This window comes from Archocentrus centrarchus, chromosome 16, assembly GCF_007364275.1.
Source record: "Archocentrus centrarchus isolate MPI-CPG fArcCen1 chromosome 16, fArcCen1, whole genome shotgun sequence".
In the NCBI taxonomy this organism is placed as follows: Eukaryota; Metazoa; Chordata; class Actinopteri; order Cichliformes; family Cichlidae; genus Archocentrus; species Archocentrus centrarchus.
In genome coordinates, this window is record NC_044361.1 from 27,798,762 (window position 1) to 27,817,842 (window position 19,081).

General features: G+C 40.4%; 1 protein-coding gene across 1 annotated transcript; it reads left to right on the top strand.

The window, feature by feature from the left end:
• Nucleotides 1-78: 78 nt before the first annotated feature.
• On the top strand, nt 79-19,081 carry gsk3ab (glycogen synthase kinase 3 alpha b). The gene is made up of 11 exons (XM_030749831.1): nt 79-149; nt 253-438; nt 7,523-7,710; nt 7,821-7,904; nt 10,197-10,307; nt 13,453-13,583; nt 13,865-14,069; nt 15,287-15,382; nt 15,598-15,784; nt 15,910-15,987; nt 16,312-19,081. Exons 2-11 carry the CDS (start codon nt 264-266, stop codon nt 16,377-16,379), a joined length of 1,323 nt encoding a protein of 440 aa, XP_030605691.1. The 5' UTR covers nt 79-149; nt 253-263; the 3' UTR covers nt 16,380-19,081.

The window sequence follows — 19,081 nt, forward strand, 5'->3', positions numbered from 1 at the left end:
GTAGTTTGGCCTGAAAAACCCCAAACAACTCATTTTCCCACAAACCCTTGCGAGCTTTACGTCGTTGTGCGTCAACTCCCCAGTCCCCCCCTACCATCACTGCTCTACAGAGGAAGAAAGGGGGAGACGGGTAACCTCCACTGAACGTTGTAAGTGTAGTTTTTATTTATATAGAATATTAAAATACATACACATAGCTTCAATATCTGCCGGCGTGGCTGCTAATAACGTCCAACCTTGCCCCGGCTTTAGTTCACATAAATATGAGCGGCAGCGGGCGGCCCAGGACCAGCTCATTCGCTGAGCCTCCCGGAGCTCCCGGATCTGCTGCGGCCGGTGCCGGATCGGCGGTAGCCGGCGGAAGCTCAACAGGAAAGACCGGGGCTTCACAAGCCAGTGGAAGCAGCTCGACGAGCTTTGGGAATTTGAAGCTACCCAGTAAGTATTATGTTATATTTCTACTATACACCCAGTTTACATGTTCCTGCGAAGACTCGGATTGTGCGTAATTTTTTAAAGAAATGTGTCGGGGATTATTTAATGCCGCGAAGCTAAAGCTGTTAGCTAGTTAGCGTTGTAGCTAACGCTAGCTGTGTTTTTCATTAAGGGAGCACTGCGATCGAAGGCTTTTATCACACGGCTAACATTGTAGTTAGCTGTGGGGGGAAGCTTAGAACTAAGCCGCTGATATTTCGATGTTAAATAACGTCGTGTCATATTTTTAATAACAACATTTAATGATTGTTAATGCATTGTAACTAAAGAATACCTTTGGTGTTGGCACATACGCTTATATTTTCGTCATTAATATCAGCTATATTAGTTAGCGGCTTGCTAACATGTTGAAAATCACCATATAGGTTATTAATCGTCGTTCTCGGTCCTGTCTAATCTTGTGCTCGTGTGTTTTGTCACACACGGGTAACGGGTAAACTGATAGCTTGTGTGGTAACCCGAATGCGTGGAGATTATTGTCAGCGAAAATGTCCCACAATACTAAGGTTCTATCAGCTGTTATGTTTGCTTATTAACCAGCAAATATTGACCCTGTCTTATCTAACTGCTCCTCCTGGATGCCTGCACTTTAACAAACAGGGGGGTCATCTACACATGGATTTAGACAGTTGCTTTAGAAAAGAACTCCACTTCAGGTCATCTTCAAAATCTTTTGGCTGAGTGGTGGGAGAATGGTGTTATATTAACTGTGTAACAGTACTTTTATTCCGGTAGTTGGACCATAGTCACTCTCTTCACCATTTTGCCAACATTTCTGCTGTTCTGGACATCCTAGTTTGCCAGCAGCAGCCCCTTCCAGGTAGTCATGCAGGTGTGATGACAGGAACTTGGAGAACGCTCGTGTTGCAGTTGGCTAAAACTAAAGTGTGCAGGAGAATGAACCAAAAGAGGCAGAATAGAATAACATCACATCTCATGAGTTACATTTTGAGTGTGATCAGTCACTTAACATAAGGATAGCAAAGATGTAGCAAACTGCTGTATAGCAAATCTTCACTGAGTCCATTTACCAATAAGCACATTAATCGGTAACTTGGTTCTTTTACATCCATTGCTTTCCCATTTGCAGTTTTCTGAATTTCCCCCAGGGGGTTTTCCTGGCTCGCATTGGGCCTTTGGGTGCAATGACTGCACAAAAGCATTACTGGTGTGCCTATAGTTAAGCAATTTATGAATTTTCCTATTACTTTTGGACATTTTATTAATAAATGTGGATTTTAAGGTTAAGTAAATTACACCCCCTTTAAAAGCTGCTGGTTAAAAACATCTTTTATTTATCTTTTATCACAGTCCTGGTGATTCTCCTTTGATGAAAATTTACAACCTGTTTAGTGTGCAGAAATGTTTTTGTATGCAACACTGAAAGCTTTACTCATGTGTCCGAGGTCAATGGACCTAAAGCTGCATGAGTAATGCAAAAACTGTAATTATTTTTAGTTTGGTCAATAATTGTGATTTCAGTGAATTAACAGTTATTCCAAAACTTAATAATTTTCCTAAAGTAATAATTTGAAGTGATGTCTGCTGCCTCTACGTATAAAATACAGATGTTGCCATTGGTTTTAATTTATTGTTGTCAGATAACTTTAAAGCATGCAAAGGTTGGATTATAGCTTATAGTATAGAATGATTGCTTAAGACATGCTATCAGAAAGCAAATGTGTGCCATCTTTGCTGTGTTGTTTAAAAAGAAGAGCACATTATCAGAAAGAGGCAGATCACACACAGATGGGAGGTGTCTGACCTTGACGAGAAGTAGAGAGAAGCAGAAGAGCAGTCCAACTGTCATAAATGCAATTTATGCAGGTGTTACTGTGGTACTCACACGTGAGACCCGTAACAACAGGCCATACATCCAGTTTACAATAATTTGATCATCCTTTTTAGTGCAGCAGTGAGGGAATGTTTGCTTTCGATTAGTAAGGAGCATTAATAGGCTGCAGCTATGGAGCTACTTAAAACCATTTTCAGTTGTCTAACGGAACTTTAAAAAAATACTTCAATCAGAAGCACTAAGTGACCGCTGAAGAACAGTTTGTGATCACTAATGCAAGAGGGAACTGAGCCCAGCTGCAACTGAAAAATAAAATGTTATACCTATGTGGCTAATCAAAGATTTTCAAGATAATGTAAATCATTTTATATTAGTAATTGAATGATCATTTGAAGAAAAAAAAACCCTCCAAGGTGTAAAATTAATTAGAAGTAATCTAAACACAAATGTATAAAACACGATCAATTGAATAAAAGCATCAGAATGATCAAAGATTCAGAACCAGGTTTCATTACATTCTGAGGCTTTTTTAATGTCGTAACAGTCACATTTTTGTTTATACCAAAAAAGCTTTAATGCCTAAGGTACAATCACTGTTTTTTATTTGTATCTGTTCCCAATACTGAATTCTTAGTTGGACTTAAAAACCTTTTTTTTTTTTTTTTTTTTTTTTTTTTTTTTTTTTTTTTTTTTTTTTTTTAAAGCTATTTTCCTGGGATCTGTGATGTGTTCTTGTTCTTCAGCCTTTTTCAGCCCCTCACACACACGCTCTCTTTCTGTCTCTTCACACACACACACACACATATATTCACCTGGATAATTAGTGACATAACATATTGTCAGGAGAGGAAATGGAGTAATGTCAGTCCAGTCACACCAACCTCATTAAGCACACTGGTATCATCAAGACATGACAAATCCACATTAACAGCGTGCTTCATCTGTGATATCATGAAGTTCAGTGTTTCAGCAGCTCTGAGTCAGCATCGAGCACCACAGCATCACTGGGTGTAACCCATTGCTCATGGTTTCCACCCAGTGTGGTATACAGATTTCAAATATAGCAGTAATAGAACCCTGTGTTGGGTCAGTACTGAGCACTGACAGATACCCTTTGTGTTCAGGGATGCACCCAACCAACTTTTTCCATTTCTGATACAATACACATACCTTGGCTTCAGCTGTCTGATCAAATACAGAGTACTGATCTAATAGTGTTAAAATCTTATCTGTAATGAAGAGATGGGAATTATGCTTATCTGGGATGTCAGTGTGACAAATAAATACATCCAAGAATATACATTTACTTAATTGGTGTTGGTGGAATAATGGATGACAACTGGCCCAAGATAAATACAGTGGAAAATTACAATTTGTTGGCGTTATTCATTTGAACGTATTTGCACCGAAAGAATGTCCTCCTAGCTTCTATCTTTATAAAAGGTCTCTGTCACTGAACATAATGAGTAAGAGAGAAGCCAGTGCACCCTCTCATGTGAGTTTTTTCTGCCGTGTTGACCACAGTTTGCAGTTTAGTGAGAAAAAAAAAAAAAAAAAAACCCTGCAGACATAAAATGGAAGGCTGGAGATGTTGCAGGTGTTAAACACCTCTGAAATGATGCTGCTTGGCTGTTAGCTGCTGCTGTCACGCAGCGAATGGTTGTACTATGTAGTATTCTGATGAGTAAAACTTGTACTGTTTATACTATAGTTGGCATCGGCCGCTCACTTTAAATGCTTAAGGAGGGTGCTAATAAGCCACTAATGATAAAGTAGTAGAACCACAAATTATTTTATCAAGTTAAGTGTGTGCTTGACCTTTTTTTTTTACACTTACAAATAACCTCAAAGGTAACTGCTTATTAAGTGTGGGTGTGATCAAAGTCACTTTGCTCATCCCTTTGCTCTTATTAGAAACCAAAGCTCTTCACTAACAGCAGGGCAGACTGCTCATCTTTATATTCATTATTCAAGACCCTATCATGCCACAGCTGCTCCATATTTAATGTGCTCCTGTGTGACTTAACTTTTGTTTTTTTGAAAAAGGATGTAAAAGTGATGCTAAAATAAGACACAAAGGGGCAATGTTTTGTGCAGCTGTAATACAGCAGTGTGCAGACACCACAAAGCAATTGATCTGAAGCTGAATATTTCCTGCTGACTCGAGGGTGGAGATCAGATCTAGGCTAATCATGTGGATATGCCCCTGACTTCTGTTTACTGTTAACCTTCAAAAAGTTTTTTGACTGGAAATTTTTAGAAATAGGCAAGTATTATTTTGCCATTGGTCAGCGGTGATCAGTCAGAGATGGTAATCTGTCTAAATTTTTGTTTAAGCATATGTGCTGAAAGGGCAGTTGATGAAGCCAAATCACTTCGGCAAGGTAGGAGAAATAAAACATTTCATTGTTTGATTCCATTTTGAAACTCAAAGACATAGTAGAGATCAGGAGGGGTCCTGTTGAGACAGGCGAAGTGAGCAAACCCAGGAAATGGAAGCACCTCTGGGTGTGCTACTGTCCATGCAATGTTATCACAGGCTCTGACAAGCCTTTTGGCAATGGGCTTCTTCTCTGCTCTTCATCCCCTCCCAGTGCCGTTGCTTCTGGTGCCCATTTGTGAAATAATTCTTGACCCAACACTTGTACAGGCATAAAACTCTGAGTAGCTACTTGACCCTAACTAGAAGTGTCAGATACTGTTAGGTCTTAAGCTTCTCACTTTGCCTGATTTCCACAAGATCGAACATTAGCCTGACATTATCCCTGCTCAGCTGGTTGAAAACATACACCTTGAATTACTTGCTGTAAGATCCTCAGAGTGCTAAAGCCCACACTTTTTCCATTTTATATGATCACGTCATAGTTGTCATTTTAATATATTTCCAGCCGCAAGTGCACTTAGTCAGCAAAGTGCCTTACTTTTCACTATGGGCGATTAATTGTGTTTTAATCTCTATTACAGGTTTGTCTTCCAGCAACTATGAAAATAAAACAGTTGGAGGGGAAAAACAATAACTGTTCTGTATTTATTTGCTATGAGGCTCTGGTTTTCCTTGTGTTATAATGTCAGTGCACTTCAGTATCTCCCTTAAAGCCCAAACTCACTCACTCTTTAGTTCAGCTTCAGCCAAGATGACAGAAAGAAAGCCTTTGGTCAATATCCAGCTATGTAGAGCAGTAATGTCAAACGCATTTTAGTTCATGGACCACATGAACCATACAGTTTGATCTAAAGTGGACAAGTCTAGTGAACTGCAGAATAACCTACCTTTATTGTAATGTGAAAAAATAAACATTCATATTGAACCATCCATTTACAGAACACATGACTAACAGCCTGAATTGGTGTTGTAACAATGTCTCATTACATGTGCATTAAAGATCACAGCGGATATACAAAGGTGGACAAGCCACTGCAAAATGTTATTTTACTCTATAACCTTTACATTTATACACTCTTGTGTGATAATGTTTTCATCACCTAATTGGGTATTGCGGTGAATTTTATTGAAAAATGGAAAATAATCATGACCTATGCAGAGCCGACTATTGGACCGGATTAGTGGTGGGCCAATTTTGGCTCCTAGGCCACACATTTGACACCGCTGATCTAGAGGAGGTAGAACTTACAGTTTCATGGTCTCTCAGTCCCCTCTGCTCTGTTGCAAAGTCTAATGAGCCCACTGCCACTTGACCCTCTCCTTGCCCCATCTGTACCTACAGACAATCTGCAGTAGAGTCACGCAAGCAGGGAGTGACGTCTGCTCCTACAAGACAGGCTGTACGGTCGCAAACACTCACTAGTCAGACAGTAACTCTCAAACCGGATGAACCTGTGTTCTCCACCACCCCCACCTCTTACTTACATTTTTAAAATTTCTTTTGAGTTTATTTGCATCACATTTAAAGGTAAAGTTCAATAACTGTGTGAAGTTTAAGTTGATTAGCAGTTGTTAAAAAAAATCAAGACTACGGTACTATTTTTGCTATAATCAAGCAGCCTTAGGAAGAGCATGTCTAGTAAAAGTACTGTTCTGTTTTCACTGGAAACTGTTCTGCTGTTCTATGAAGATCGTCCCTTCGCTAAAACTGCTTTCCAGTGCTTTCACTGAGGCTTGTGAATTGGTAGCTTTAATTGAACCTGGACAGTTTGCACTGGACTTCATATTTTTATTTTTTAAAAGTATTTCCACATATAACCTTTGTGATGGTTTTGGTCATCTTTGACTTTGCATATTTCTTCTGCTTGTATAGTGTCGTCTAATTTCACAGCCCCACAAGTTTTACCAGGTAGTTAGTAGCAAGTTCTTCTATTTTGATGGTTTAAAGGTGGTCGATAAAAAGCTTGTTGGTGTATTAAATTCTACCAGGCAGTGATAGAAATAAGGGAAAATACATGTTTTTAGACAGAAACAATGGTTGATGTAAACTGTGTATGATTTTTTTTTCCCATGCTGTTTTGCTATCATTACATCAGCTTTTCTGGGGGATATATGTTTAATATTTAAATGGGTTATTGATGTAATTGAGTCATCCTAGCTGAAACTGTGATTGATACTTTCCCAACCTGACTTTGAGAGACTCTTATCCCTAAGGCCTGCACAGGAAGTTTAAACAGCAGCTTTCCAAAACCGTGCTGCCATAGGCAGATTAATCGTGTAGCTAAAGCAGCAGCTACGGGGAAAAGTGAAATTAATTTTATTGGCTAATGGAGTTGGTAATTAGTAAATTTGACTTTTAGCTGTAATCATTTTTGGGAAATCCTTGTTTGGCCTCAGGTTTCTGGTACTTGTGACAAGAAGTGATTAATCATTGATAGCAATCTCCAATGAATTGATCATTTTAATGCATGTCTCCAGTATGAAAGAGGTTTAGGCTGGTTTTCTTCAAGGAAGAAGGGGAAAAGTGTGGTGAGAGGTAGTTCATTACCAGCCTGTGGATTGCACCTGAGGAACTGGCACATAGGTCACAAGCCTTTTAGAGAAGGGATGGTGGTCTCTCTCTCTTCAGGATGCTCAACCAGACAGGATTATGTCACTAGACATAAAATGTCTGAATGTCATTTTAACAATGAAAAACATGCTCTTTACATAACTTTTGATTTAGTTTCAGTAGTATTATTTAAATGTTAACATGCACAAGAGTCAGGTAAAGCCAGATTTCTTTCTCTGAATTACCATTTGTGATTTCAGGCTCTCTCTGACAAGTTGTATTTTTTTGTCACCCACAGGAGACAGTGGCAAAGTGACGACGGTGGTAGCCACACCTGGACAGGGCCCTGATCGCCCACAGGAAGTGTCCTACACAGACATAAAGGTTATAGGAAATGGCTCGTTTGGAGTGGTCTACCAGGCTCGCCTCATTGATACCCAAGAGATGGTGGCAATTAAGAAAGTTCTCCAAGACAAGAGATTTAAGGTATGCTCAGACAGGCTTACCCAGACAGATAATTACAGTGAAGTAAATGCTAGTGTTTTTCTTACTCTGTATTTCTCTCACCTTTCCTTTGTCTCTGTTCTACTTTGCAGAATAGGGAGCTGCAAATTATGAGAAAATTGGACCACTGCAACATTGTGAGGCTACGTTACTTCTTTTACTCCAGTGGAGAGAAGGTTTGTTTGCACTGACCTGACATTTTATGTTGTATAATGTAGAAACTTCTTAGATGGAGCAGTGTACTTCCACGCCCTGGCATTTAATCTTGCATGCATCAGTGATGATTCACAGACCTGTTTAGGACAAGCTGATCTTGGTCCTTATTGTGTGATGAATACTCGAGTGCTTGGAGTTGAAGGGGTCCAGGCTTTCTTGCTGAATCTCTCAAGACTTGAGCAAATAACACTGAGGCAGATGACTTTGTGACACTGACAAGTGAATTAATCTTCTGATCTGATCCTATACGGTGTGGAAATAAGTGAGTCTCTGAGTTCATCAGATCTGTATGCTTAAGCTATGTTCTGTCCCTTTCATTTTTAACCAAATCTAGAGTCAGTATATATGACTCAGTCTGCCTTCATCATGTCAAGTTAGAAAATGAAAATGTTATAATTAATAAATTAGTTATTTGTTGGTCTTAGTGAGTTTGAATGCCTTTTCTAAATTCAGTGTTTTATAGTTTAATTTACTGTAGAAATATTTACAATAGCAAGCTAATAAACTGTGTTCATACTTACAATCATACACAGGTTTTGTCACTTAAGTCAGCTTCCCCCTGAGCACCCTGAATGCTGCAGGTATCACTGCTGCAGAGACATTCTTTAAAGTTTGTTGCAAACTAAAGGCCCTTTCACACCGGATGCGTTGCATAAAAACGACACGAAATTCCGAATCTTTCGGATGCGAATCTGTCGTGTAACCTATATACACACCGGATGCGTTGCGTTTTTGCGACCAAATCCTCCCTATATAACGCACGGTGGGAAAAAAAATGCAGTCGACATCAAGTGATGATGTAATGGTCCTGATGTTTCTAAACAAGAGAAGGAAGAAACAGAGTTTATGGGTTCATCCAACTCATAAGAAAGCAGCAGCAGGGAGAGTTTCATGGTGTGATCACGGAGCTGAAGCTGCATCACGGATGCTTTCACTCAAATTTCTGGATGTCAGTGGGACAGTTTAAGCTCTTGTTGGCAGAGTTGGGATCACATGTGAGGAGGCAGAGGATAATATCAGAGAGCCGACTGACCCGGAGCAGCGTGTAGCTGTGTGTCTGAGGTAAAATATTATGATTTTATTGTTCCCACATCACTGTATATTCAGTACATCGGTTCGTGTTTTGAGCTATGACCTCGCATGCTGCTAAATGCAGCACTCTGATTGGTCAGTCCTGTTTGTTCGCTTGCGAAAGTCAGAAAAATCGAACTTGATCCGAAAAAATAAATGCCGCAAATTCGTCCTGTGAAATGACGCGGTCGGTGTGAACGGCTGCATTAAGAACAGGAGAGTCCGAAAAATATTTTTAAGGCACGAAACATTTGCACGGAATTTACGCGTCCGGTGTGAAAGGGCCTTAAGCTAGCAGCTTTATGCATGCAGGCAGCTCTTTATTTTCACTTGCTTTTAATTTGTTTGCTTTGTCACTGTGAAACAAACCAGTGGTTGATGGTAGCAGTCTTTCATGTGCATTTTTATGTTTAAGCTCGTTGAACAGGTGGTTTGTGGGACTTTTATTGGCCTTCTATCTGCTAAGGTTTTGATTATGACTTTGGTGACTAGCACTGATGTTGTCAACTCTAGAAAAATGTTGCCCTTCACTTCTTCACCTGGGTTCATGGTCTCTGTGGTGGCTGCAGCTTCAGGTTAAAGTACGACAGTGTTGTCTTCACTGCTGCTGTATGAGAAAAGTAGAGGCTCCTTGGGCTGGATTTCGTAAAACTCTTTATTCATACCGAAATACGTTTTACAGTCCACATGTATCTATTTTTAGTCACAAATCCAAGTGATATTCTCACGCTGTTGACTTAACCAGCATTGTCTTCATGCTGTATTTTCAGGGCCACTAAAAAGAGTCTCCATATTGCTGTAGCCCTATATGCTGCTTTTAATTTGAAAATACACTACTGACAATAAGGGAAAACTAGTCTTTGGTGAAAGTATGCTTTCGTCAGTTTGTTTCACAAGTAAACTTAACTGTGGTTGGTCAACCACTTTGTCCAGCATACTGTTTACTAGCCCCAGGCCACTGGATATGTTAACCTCGGCTTAAGTGTATCTCCACTGTCTGTTGGTTGTGTCATTGATCTCATTTTTTTATTTTTTTTTTATTTTATACAACCCATACACAGTCTGCTATCTTTTATTACATTCATTTGATCTGATTTTGTTTTTGGGACTTGATTTGAAGTGGTGTAGATTAATTTTCCATCTATACTGATGCAATCTTTGCTTTTGTTCTCCTTTACCAGAAAGATGAGGTGTATTTGAACCTGGTGCTGGATTACGTCCCTGAGACGGTGTACAGGGTGGCTCGGCATTTCAACAAGGCTAAGACCACCATCCCCATCATCTATGTTAAGGTGGGTAGAGTTGTACGCACACACGGCTGGTCATGTGAGCATTTCCTTCTCACTGCACTGTAGGCATAGAAAAGTGAGTGATTTCATAAAGTCACATATTTCATATATAAAGAAGGCAGTTATAACCTTAGAATATTGTGTGGTTTGTTTGTGAACACATGTTAAATGGCAGAGGTTTCACATGTCTATCTTCAAAAAGCTGAGATTGTTCATTTTGGCAGTGAGATTGTGGGATTGCTGCACAAGAAACTTATTTTATCTATACCCTATTACACTGGTCTCTGGGAAGTCCTGACATCCTGGAAAACAGCGTCTCATTCATGTCCTGTTTTGAAGAAAACTCATAAACTGATTGTTAAACAGCTGAAATAATTATCTTTATTTTGGTCATCATTAACAATTTTTTTTGAACATGACAACCAAAAAAGTGATCATTCACTGATTTAATGTGTCATTAAAACTTTAAGTTCCCTTTCCACTGTGTTGATTAGCTGCTTCACACTTTTCCCAGAGCAATATAGATAAGTGACATCAGCAGATGAAGTCAGTTTTACCTGAGAAGCTGGACGTAAACCTTTATTTTCGATTGTAGTACTGTAAATATTTTAAATCTCTTGACATGACACCTTATTAGTCTGCAGCTCTGGCAGATTTTTGCAGTTTTTGCCTTCATACTAAATCACTGCTTTCTATAAGGGGTATTGCTGTGTGTTCAGTAGAGTGAAATCTTTCATTCTTAGGTTTTCAAATCAATTTCATCCACTATTTTTGGAAGCTTTAAAATAAATCTGTTGGAAACTGGAAGTAAAATTTTGTTCAGTAATTGCTTGCGGATGTAATAAGCACAGACAGCTCACTGTTTCAGGATTATGAAAGCAGAAAGAGAAGGATGGTCCCATGGGAATTGATTTGTTTGCAGTCTCCCTGGTTGTCTGTTTAGGGTGCTCATTTTGGAGAGAGTGCGTGCTTATTGTGTGAGAAGCAGCAGAGGACGTTATAGCTGTCTCATGGCCCATTTCCCTACCTCAGCCTTGCTGCTTCCCGTGTGTCTTTGAGATGCATACTGATCCTTGCTGCTCTCTATTTTTTCTTTTTTTTTCCTCCCCCGTCTGTCATCCCTCTCTTTTTTAGTTTTCCATTACTGTGTGCAGGGTCTTTCTCCGTCCATGTGCTCCTGGGTATCATGTTCCCCATTGCCTCTCCTCCTCTTACCTCTCTCTGCCCCCGTTTTTAACTGTCATCTCTTATCCCTCAGTCATCTTGTCTGCAGTCATTTTATAATCTGGCCAGCCTGCTGTTACTGCATCATGTGGACAATAATGATGATAATGGCGATGATGACGAATTAAGATGCTTACTGTCTGTGTTTCACAGGCACATTTAATGGGTGCAGACTTAACTGTGTGGTGAATATCTCATTTGATAATGACCTAGGGTGTGTAGGCAGATGTCAGATAGGAGTTGGATGAAGATCTTCAGGGAGAATTTTTCACCCTTGTGTTATTTTGGTTTAGAAGCACACCACCACGGGCTGCGTGAGGCAAACGCACAGCTGCTTCTTTCAGTAAACCCCTGTACATTGCGCCCAGAAACAGAATTAGGGCACATGTTGATGTGACTAGCGTATGGTGAAACCTGTACAGAAGCAAATGTGCTCCTGCCTCTTGTGAGAAGTTCTGTTGGCCGTTTGATAATCCAGATTACAAGAGTTTTAACAGCGTTTTCATTTGGAGCACATTTAAGACATGGCACAACATGAAATAGTCATGAGAAATTGATTTATTTGTGCTCATGGACACGAATTGTCCAGTTTTATTTCTCCAACAGTCAGCACAATTATGAGACTAATGGGAAGTATATTTCCTGTCTGCAGCGCGTTTCTTGTCCAGGCCCATCAGCTGGACGTGCCACCATGGCAACCAAGAAAACAAGCTTTGAACAAAGTGGCAACTGTTGTTTTAACCCAAACAATGACCTCTTTCTAAATCTGATTAATTTTTAAATGCCTAAACTTAACAAGCTAGTTTCTTAATGATAATCAGTAACATATTTAAAATAACAGAATTGAAGTGTAATAATCTGCTCCTTGTAGGATTGGGACTGTGAGCTCTGGTAAGAACAATGAAAGCTTTCACACCATCACTAAAAACTCCCCTGCAGCCTCCACATGTAGAGTTTTTTTTTTTCCTTTAAAAGTGGAAAATAATTGTGTGTACATGGAAACGAATTAGTAGATGTGACAGGGTCACATGAAAATCACATATTGCTACATTAGAAGTCGTGACTATTTGACAAAGTGAGCCTGTGGTGGTTTAGCTGCACCTTAGTTTTTGACTCATCGTGGCCCTTTTAAGTGCAGCAGTGTGCACTTACAGCTCCTTTAAAATTTTATTTTATAGCACATTATTTTATTTAGTTATTTATGTATTTTGTCAGACCTGCAGCAAAAAATTGCTTAACTAAAAAGAATGAATTATTATTTTTGTCCGTTCATCCATTTCCTATTCAGTTATATTCATTCATCCATTTGCTTCTGCTTATCCTGTTCAGGGTTGCACAGGGGTGGAGCCTATTCCAGCTATCATAGGGGGAAAGGCAGGGTACACCCTGTACAGGTCACCAGCTTGTCACAGGGTCAACAGAGACAGACAATTATTCACACTCACATTCACATCTGTGGCGATTAAGAATCACCACTTAACCTAACCCCACTAACTGCATATTTTTGGACTGTGGGAGGAAGGAGTACCCAGGAAAAACCCTTCCACACAGAAGGGTGGATTCGAACCCAGACCTTCTAGCTGTGAGGCAGCAGTGCTAACCACCACACCACCGTGCTGCCCCCAGTTATATTCAGTTAATTTAATCCATTTAATTTATGTTATACTCGTACTTTTTTTTTTCTGTCAAACTGTAACTGATCCTAAAAAGAAACTGAGTCGCATTTTATGTGGTATTAAAATCCGTAAAACAACACAAATGCAAACTGTGCCGAAATTCCGATGGTGCCTTGGAGCTAGGACATCTCCAATGAGAGATAAATGACCCGGCCTTTGTTCTTGAAATGCTCTTTTTGTGTGTGATTTTTGTCTAAGTCGTTAAACACTGTCTGGCATTGTGCCAACCATCTCTGTCCCCTCCTCAGGTGTACATGTACCAGCTGTTCCGCAGTCTGGCCTATATCCATTCCCAGGGCGTGTGTCACAGAGACATAAAGCCTCAGAACCTCCTGGTGGACCCAGAGACAGCCATTCTCAAACTCTGTGACTTTGGCAGGTCAGTAACATATGCCGCCTGCGGGAACATCTGTCTGTCTGCATTTTTCATTTTTGTTTTGTAGTGACCGTTTCTGTCTCATTGTGCATATTTAGTTTGCTGTTTGTTTGTGTAGCCCTCTCTTCCTCGGGCTCCACTTTCCCTGTGTGGATCACTCATGCCTTTTTTATGTCTGGGTCACTTACATGCTGCTGTTTGGTGAAAACAGACACACTGACAAATCCAAGGTTCATGCTGACTACAGCTCTCATCCTGAACTGTGTGTTTTCTAAATCCTCCAGTGCAAAGCAACTAGTTCGAGGGGAGCCAAATGTTTCCTATATTTGCTCACGGTACTATCGTGCCCCAGAGCTCATATTTGGTGCCACCGACTACACGTCCAATATTGACATCTGGTCAGCCGGCTGTGTGTTGGCTGAGCTGCTGCTAGGCCAGCCCATCTTCCCCGGAGACAGTGGTGTGGACCAGCTAGTAGAGATCATCAAGGTACAGTAAGAGTGCTGTTAACACTGGAAGAGAACCAACTTAAAGTTACAGAGGGGTAAAAAAGTGGGTTGTTTTGGTACAACTGGGCAGTGACTGTGTACAAAGGAACTGCATATTGAAGAGATGTGTGTGTGGAGGGGGGCTGCTCGGCCTAGGTCAGGGGTGCACAACATGTTTTGTGTACTGGGTCCTTGTTTCAAAAGCCTAACTCTTTCCCAGAAAATTTTGAATTTCCTCTATTGTACAATTAAAGTAATGCACTAGCACCTTTGATTTTGTTTTATTTAATAAATTTATATATGAAAATGAATGCCTGAATGAAGAAAATATAAATATTCACAGATGCAAATTGTGAGCAAGTACACAGCCATATTCATGAATATGAAACATTTCAAATAATTATCTTTTCTGTTATGACCTGTGACTCTAAATAAGTGAAGAAAAGATCAGGCTCTTATTTACTGTTACATATAATTGCTAATTATGAACACATATTGTGTATATATACAGTGTTAAAAAGCACCTTAAATGTTCAGTGAGAAATGAAGTAAGTTTGTTTCCCACACTTTACTCTTTGGGCTTCCTGGGTATATTTTACAATTTATTTGTATTTGTTTTATCTGACAGCTGGATCAATTTATTACCAAACGATTCCCTTCTCGTGTTTCCATACCATGATTATATTTCATGAGACTCTCATCTCACTGTTGGACAGACTCGAACACCACCAGATTGAGATGGGCACAAATAGGCAAAATACCGCCTCAGGGCCAGAACCAGTCCACAGACTCCTTCAATATAGCCCACAGCATCCTAAAAGGAAAGCAAAGCAATGCCTTAGCAATTAATAAGTGGCAACATAATGGAAAGGAGTCTCAAGGCAGTCTGCAAAAAAGGCTGTACTGCTGTTTAACTTTATTCCAATGCAGTGCTTCATCAGTGACCCCTGCAATGGTGCCTATCAGACAGTTAACAAGATTTAAGCTAATACTAATATAGCACATGACTGGGTTATTTTTTTTAATTTTTTTATTTTTGTCTTAGTGATATTTCCACTGTAACCTGTGACCAGGTTTAGTTATCCAATGTCTGGCTTACTTTATCCAAGTCAGGTTGGCTCTGAGGAAAAAATGTTGCCAAACCCTGATCTAGAAGAACAGTGTAGTCAAAAAATTGCGATTAACAATAAATATTCACATTTCACTCCCGTCTGGCAGGTTTTGGGGACACCAACAAGGGAGCAGATCCGGGAGATGAACCCCAACTACACAGAGTTCAAATTCCCACAGATCAAAGCACACCCTTGGACAAAGGTATGCTCCCACTAGTGGGTAATATTAATGCTCAGTGGCAGTTCACCACACAGGCAGTGTGAGATTTTCATGGGGTTTTCCTCTTTGAATGCACTTTCAGTTGCTCTTTAAAAGGGAAGGGAAATGTCACACAAAACTGATTTTTAGATATGTCACTTCCAAATTCAAGATTCATGACAGCACCGATTGTGAAAGAAATTTCTGTCCCACGTCAGGTGTTTAAGCCTCGCACCCCACCAGAGGCCATTGCCCTCTGCTCTCGACTGCTGGAATACACGCCGGTGACCCGGCTGTCTCCCCTGGAGGCATGCGCGCACGCCTTCTTCGATGAGCTGCGCCAGCCGAACACCCGCCTCCCCAGCGGACGAGAACTTCCGCCCCTATTCAACTTCAGTCCTGTTGGTCAGCTTATCTCTTTCTATGCCCTTTTCTTCTGCTGTCCGTTTTCTTGCATTTTCACATAGATTATGAGTGTCAGTTGTATCATATTTGTTATTAATTGTGTTTTCTTTGTCCTGTTCTCTCAGAACTGTCTATCCAGCCCCAGTTGAACTCCACACTCATTCCTCCTCACGCTCGTGCACAGACATCGCCTGCCTCACATGGTACGTTTGTGTAGCATTCATTGTGATACTGAAATGGGTGTTCCCTTTAAAAAACAAAAAAAAGCCTTGTTTTATGTACAGAATTATGAAAAACATATTTTGTATTCATCATCTAGTGATGCTCAATAAAAATGTGGGAAATAAAGCATCTTTTGCCTGAATATAGGCGTATGGTTAGGCTTGCATTAAACAATCAGTATCGGTGGACCACATCTTACATTTGAATGCTACTTGAAAGTTATTTTTAATGACAGTTATCTGGATTATCCGAATTCATTCATGTCAGTGATTGTGAAAACCTGTGCTTCTTCTTTACCCCTGCAGAGGGCAGTGTGTCAGACAGTACCGCCCAGCCCAGCTCAGCGCCTGGATCCATCAACAACAGCACCTGAGCAGTCATCCCTTTGTCATATTTTCTGTTTTGTCTTCCCCATGTTCATTTTCTTTCCTCTGCTCCTCTCCCTCTCAACCTTCCTCCTGGCTCCAAACCCTTAAAAATAGAAGAAGGAAAAATAAATTAGACACACCCACATAAACACTCAGCACTGCTATTTTCCCTGAATATTGAAGAATTTCAATAAAAAAGCAGCCCCTGCAGCAGCCCGCTTCAGGAAGCTGTAGGTTGAGGACATTTAGGTAGTTGCACTTGGGCTTATTATAAGCTACAGGTCCAAGTCCAGGGTGGCTGCTGTCTGACCTCTTAGAGTAAAAACTTTCTCATCAGTCGGGTAGGATGTTTAGGAGATGAGGAGGGGGCTTGTATATATTATGTGGATTTTCTGTAATATAATCAACAGTTGACTTTTATCCCTTTTTAAGTTCATTTTATTTGCATTTTATGTGTGGCCACAGTGCCATTGATTGAGATCCTGATTGGCTATAAAGTTGTAAAACAGGTTGTCGCGTAAGGCCCGACTGATAGACAATCATCCTTTGTGGGGTCAAAAATGTCACATTTGTACTGTACAGCCAACTCTGTGTGGCCTTTCTGTCACTTTCGACTAAAGTTGTGAACAGATGTGAGGAATTATTCAAAAAAAATTCTCCCAGCAAAAACCACATTGGCTCAAGATTGTCTGTCATTTTAGATAAGAGGTGGTTTTAGATTTTATTACAGAGAAGAGCACCGCAGCCCGTGTTTACCGTTTGTTTTTGAGTATTAGCTCCAGCACTGCCTTTTATGTGAATGAGAGGGAGTTCTGTGCGAGCAGAGCGCACATCTTCAGTTTCTTCTTTATAAGCTTCATGTCTTCATTGGTTAAGCTGGAAACCAAGAGTTTCATGTTTAATTCTCAAGTGAGTATTGCACATCTCTAAAGGGAGTAGAGGGAAGCAAAAGGGGCAAGTTATATGTACTGTCCAGCTGTTAGCTTCACCCAGAGGGAGCTGTTGGTGCGGGGCTCCGGCTGCATGTGATATAGTAGCCTTGGTGTCTCGGTTGCCTAACCGTGGGGTGAATAGTCACCTCATTAATTATGTTGCTATTCATATCAGCCTGATTATGTTGTAGAATGCTATTGGAGTACAGAGAAACTACTGGACGCTTTTGCCGCTCACATTGTCATTTGAGTCGCTTTTGCAGGAGGATGACTAGGAATTGGTTTTATTTGTGTTGTTGGAGTGTTGAAACCGTCTTTGCCCCTCCCAAAGCAGCCCGCCTGCGATGCTCATATCATGTTCTCCACACCCTGTAGCGGTTGTCTGACGCAGCTAACAGTCCTCTGTGGGCATGGGCTGGTTTCCTCTCTTCCATCACGCATGCTCAGCCCATGTTGGCCACGCTGTCTTACTTCCACTAATATCTGTAATAATCTGACCAGAAATTATGCTCAAATCCCTGAAACCCAACAGCATTTGGAGCCTCCCCTTCCATTCCTCCTTGTCTTCATCCCTCTGCCTTCAGGTTCCCTCTTTCCTCCTTTTTTCACTGCTAAACTGTAAATATCAAGTACCTTTTATTTTATTTTGTTATTTTTGTTATTATTGTTATTATATTGTTGTTCTTGTAATTTTTTTTCTTTTCCTCCGGTAGAGTGGCGCAGCAGCGTCCGGGCGATTATCCTCAGTCGCAGTCTGTATATACGATTTCATTTCAGTCCCTGGTTCAGGAGGGGAAAACAGAACAAAATGTTTCATTTTTATTCTCTCTCCCTCAATTTCTCTCTTCAGAATGGCCTCTTTTTTCCCCCATAAATGTTGTCATAACTGTTTTATTTATTGTGGGGTTTTTTGTTTGTTTGTTTTTTTTTTAGAGGATGGGGGGGGGGGGGTCCTTGCTTTTCCATCAGGGTGGTAAAATTTAGTTGTTTTTTTTTCTTTCATTTGTTGTTTTTTTTTTTTTTTTTTTTTTTTTTTTTTTATTTCCAGATTTTAGTCTAGCAATGTCACATGCAGAATAATTTCACATCCAAGATACTGTACTCAGATCCAGTCGTTGGAGTGTGCTTTCCAATCAGTGGTCTTGTATGAATGCAGGTGCGCATGCTCGCCAACAGGGAGAACTCCAGTTTTCCATAAAACTTCAATGTGAAGGGAATGTTACAAGCCTCTGGATCTGTGGGGTCATAGTGTTGGGAGGGAGCACGGGTAACCGTGTGTGTGCGTGCGTGTCTGGAGGAAAGGGGGAAAATGAATCTGTCCACTGACATTTATCATCTCCTTTGTCTGACTGTTACCCGTTTTTTTCATTTCTGTGTGTCGTATGACTGCAACAGGGTCAACCTGTTGGTACGCTTTGTATGCTGCACAGATGGTGAGTTTCTTGAGCACAGCAGCAGGGAATGTATGTGTGTTTGTATGCGTGCTGGCAGACCATGGACATTATTCTCTGTACTTTTTCCTAAATGAAAAGCTGGCTAAATGTGCTGTTTAATGTCTGTTTTTCCCATTCTGATCTGTCACATTTTGTTGTGACCCTGCTCTTTTATCACCCTTTATCTGAGGGTGGAGTATCATAGTTGGAAACAGAACAGTTGGATAAAGGAGATGATGATGATGGATGATGATGATGATAGATAGAGGGATGGAGGGAGAGAGAGAGTTTTTGTTTGTTGGTATAAATAATTAAACTCATTAATAAAGTGATGAAACTGTA

Coding starts and splice junctions, on each gene's coding strand:
- gsk3ab (XM_030749831.1), top strand. CDS start 264: ATGAGCGGCAGCGGGCGGCCCAGGACCAGCTCATTCGCTGAGCCTCCC. Junction 13,584..13,864: donor AAACTCTGTGACTTTGGCAG/GTCAGTAACATA, acceptor TAAATCCTCCAG/TGCAAAGCAACTAGTTCGAG. Junction 15,988..16,311: donor GACATCGCCTGCCTCACATG/GTACGTTTGTGT, acceptor TTACCCCTGCAG/AGGGCAGTGTGTCAGACAGT.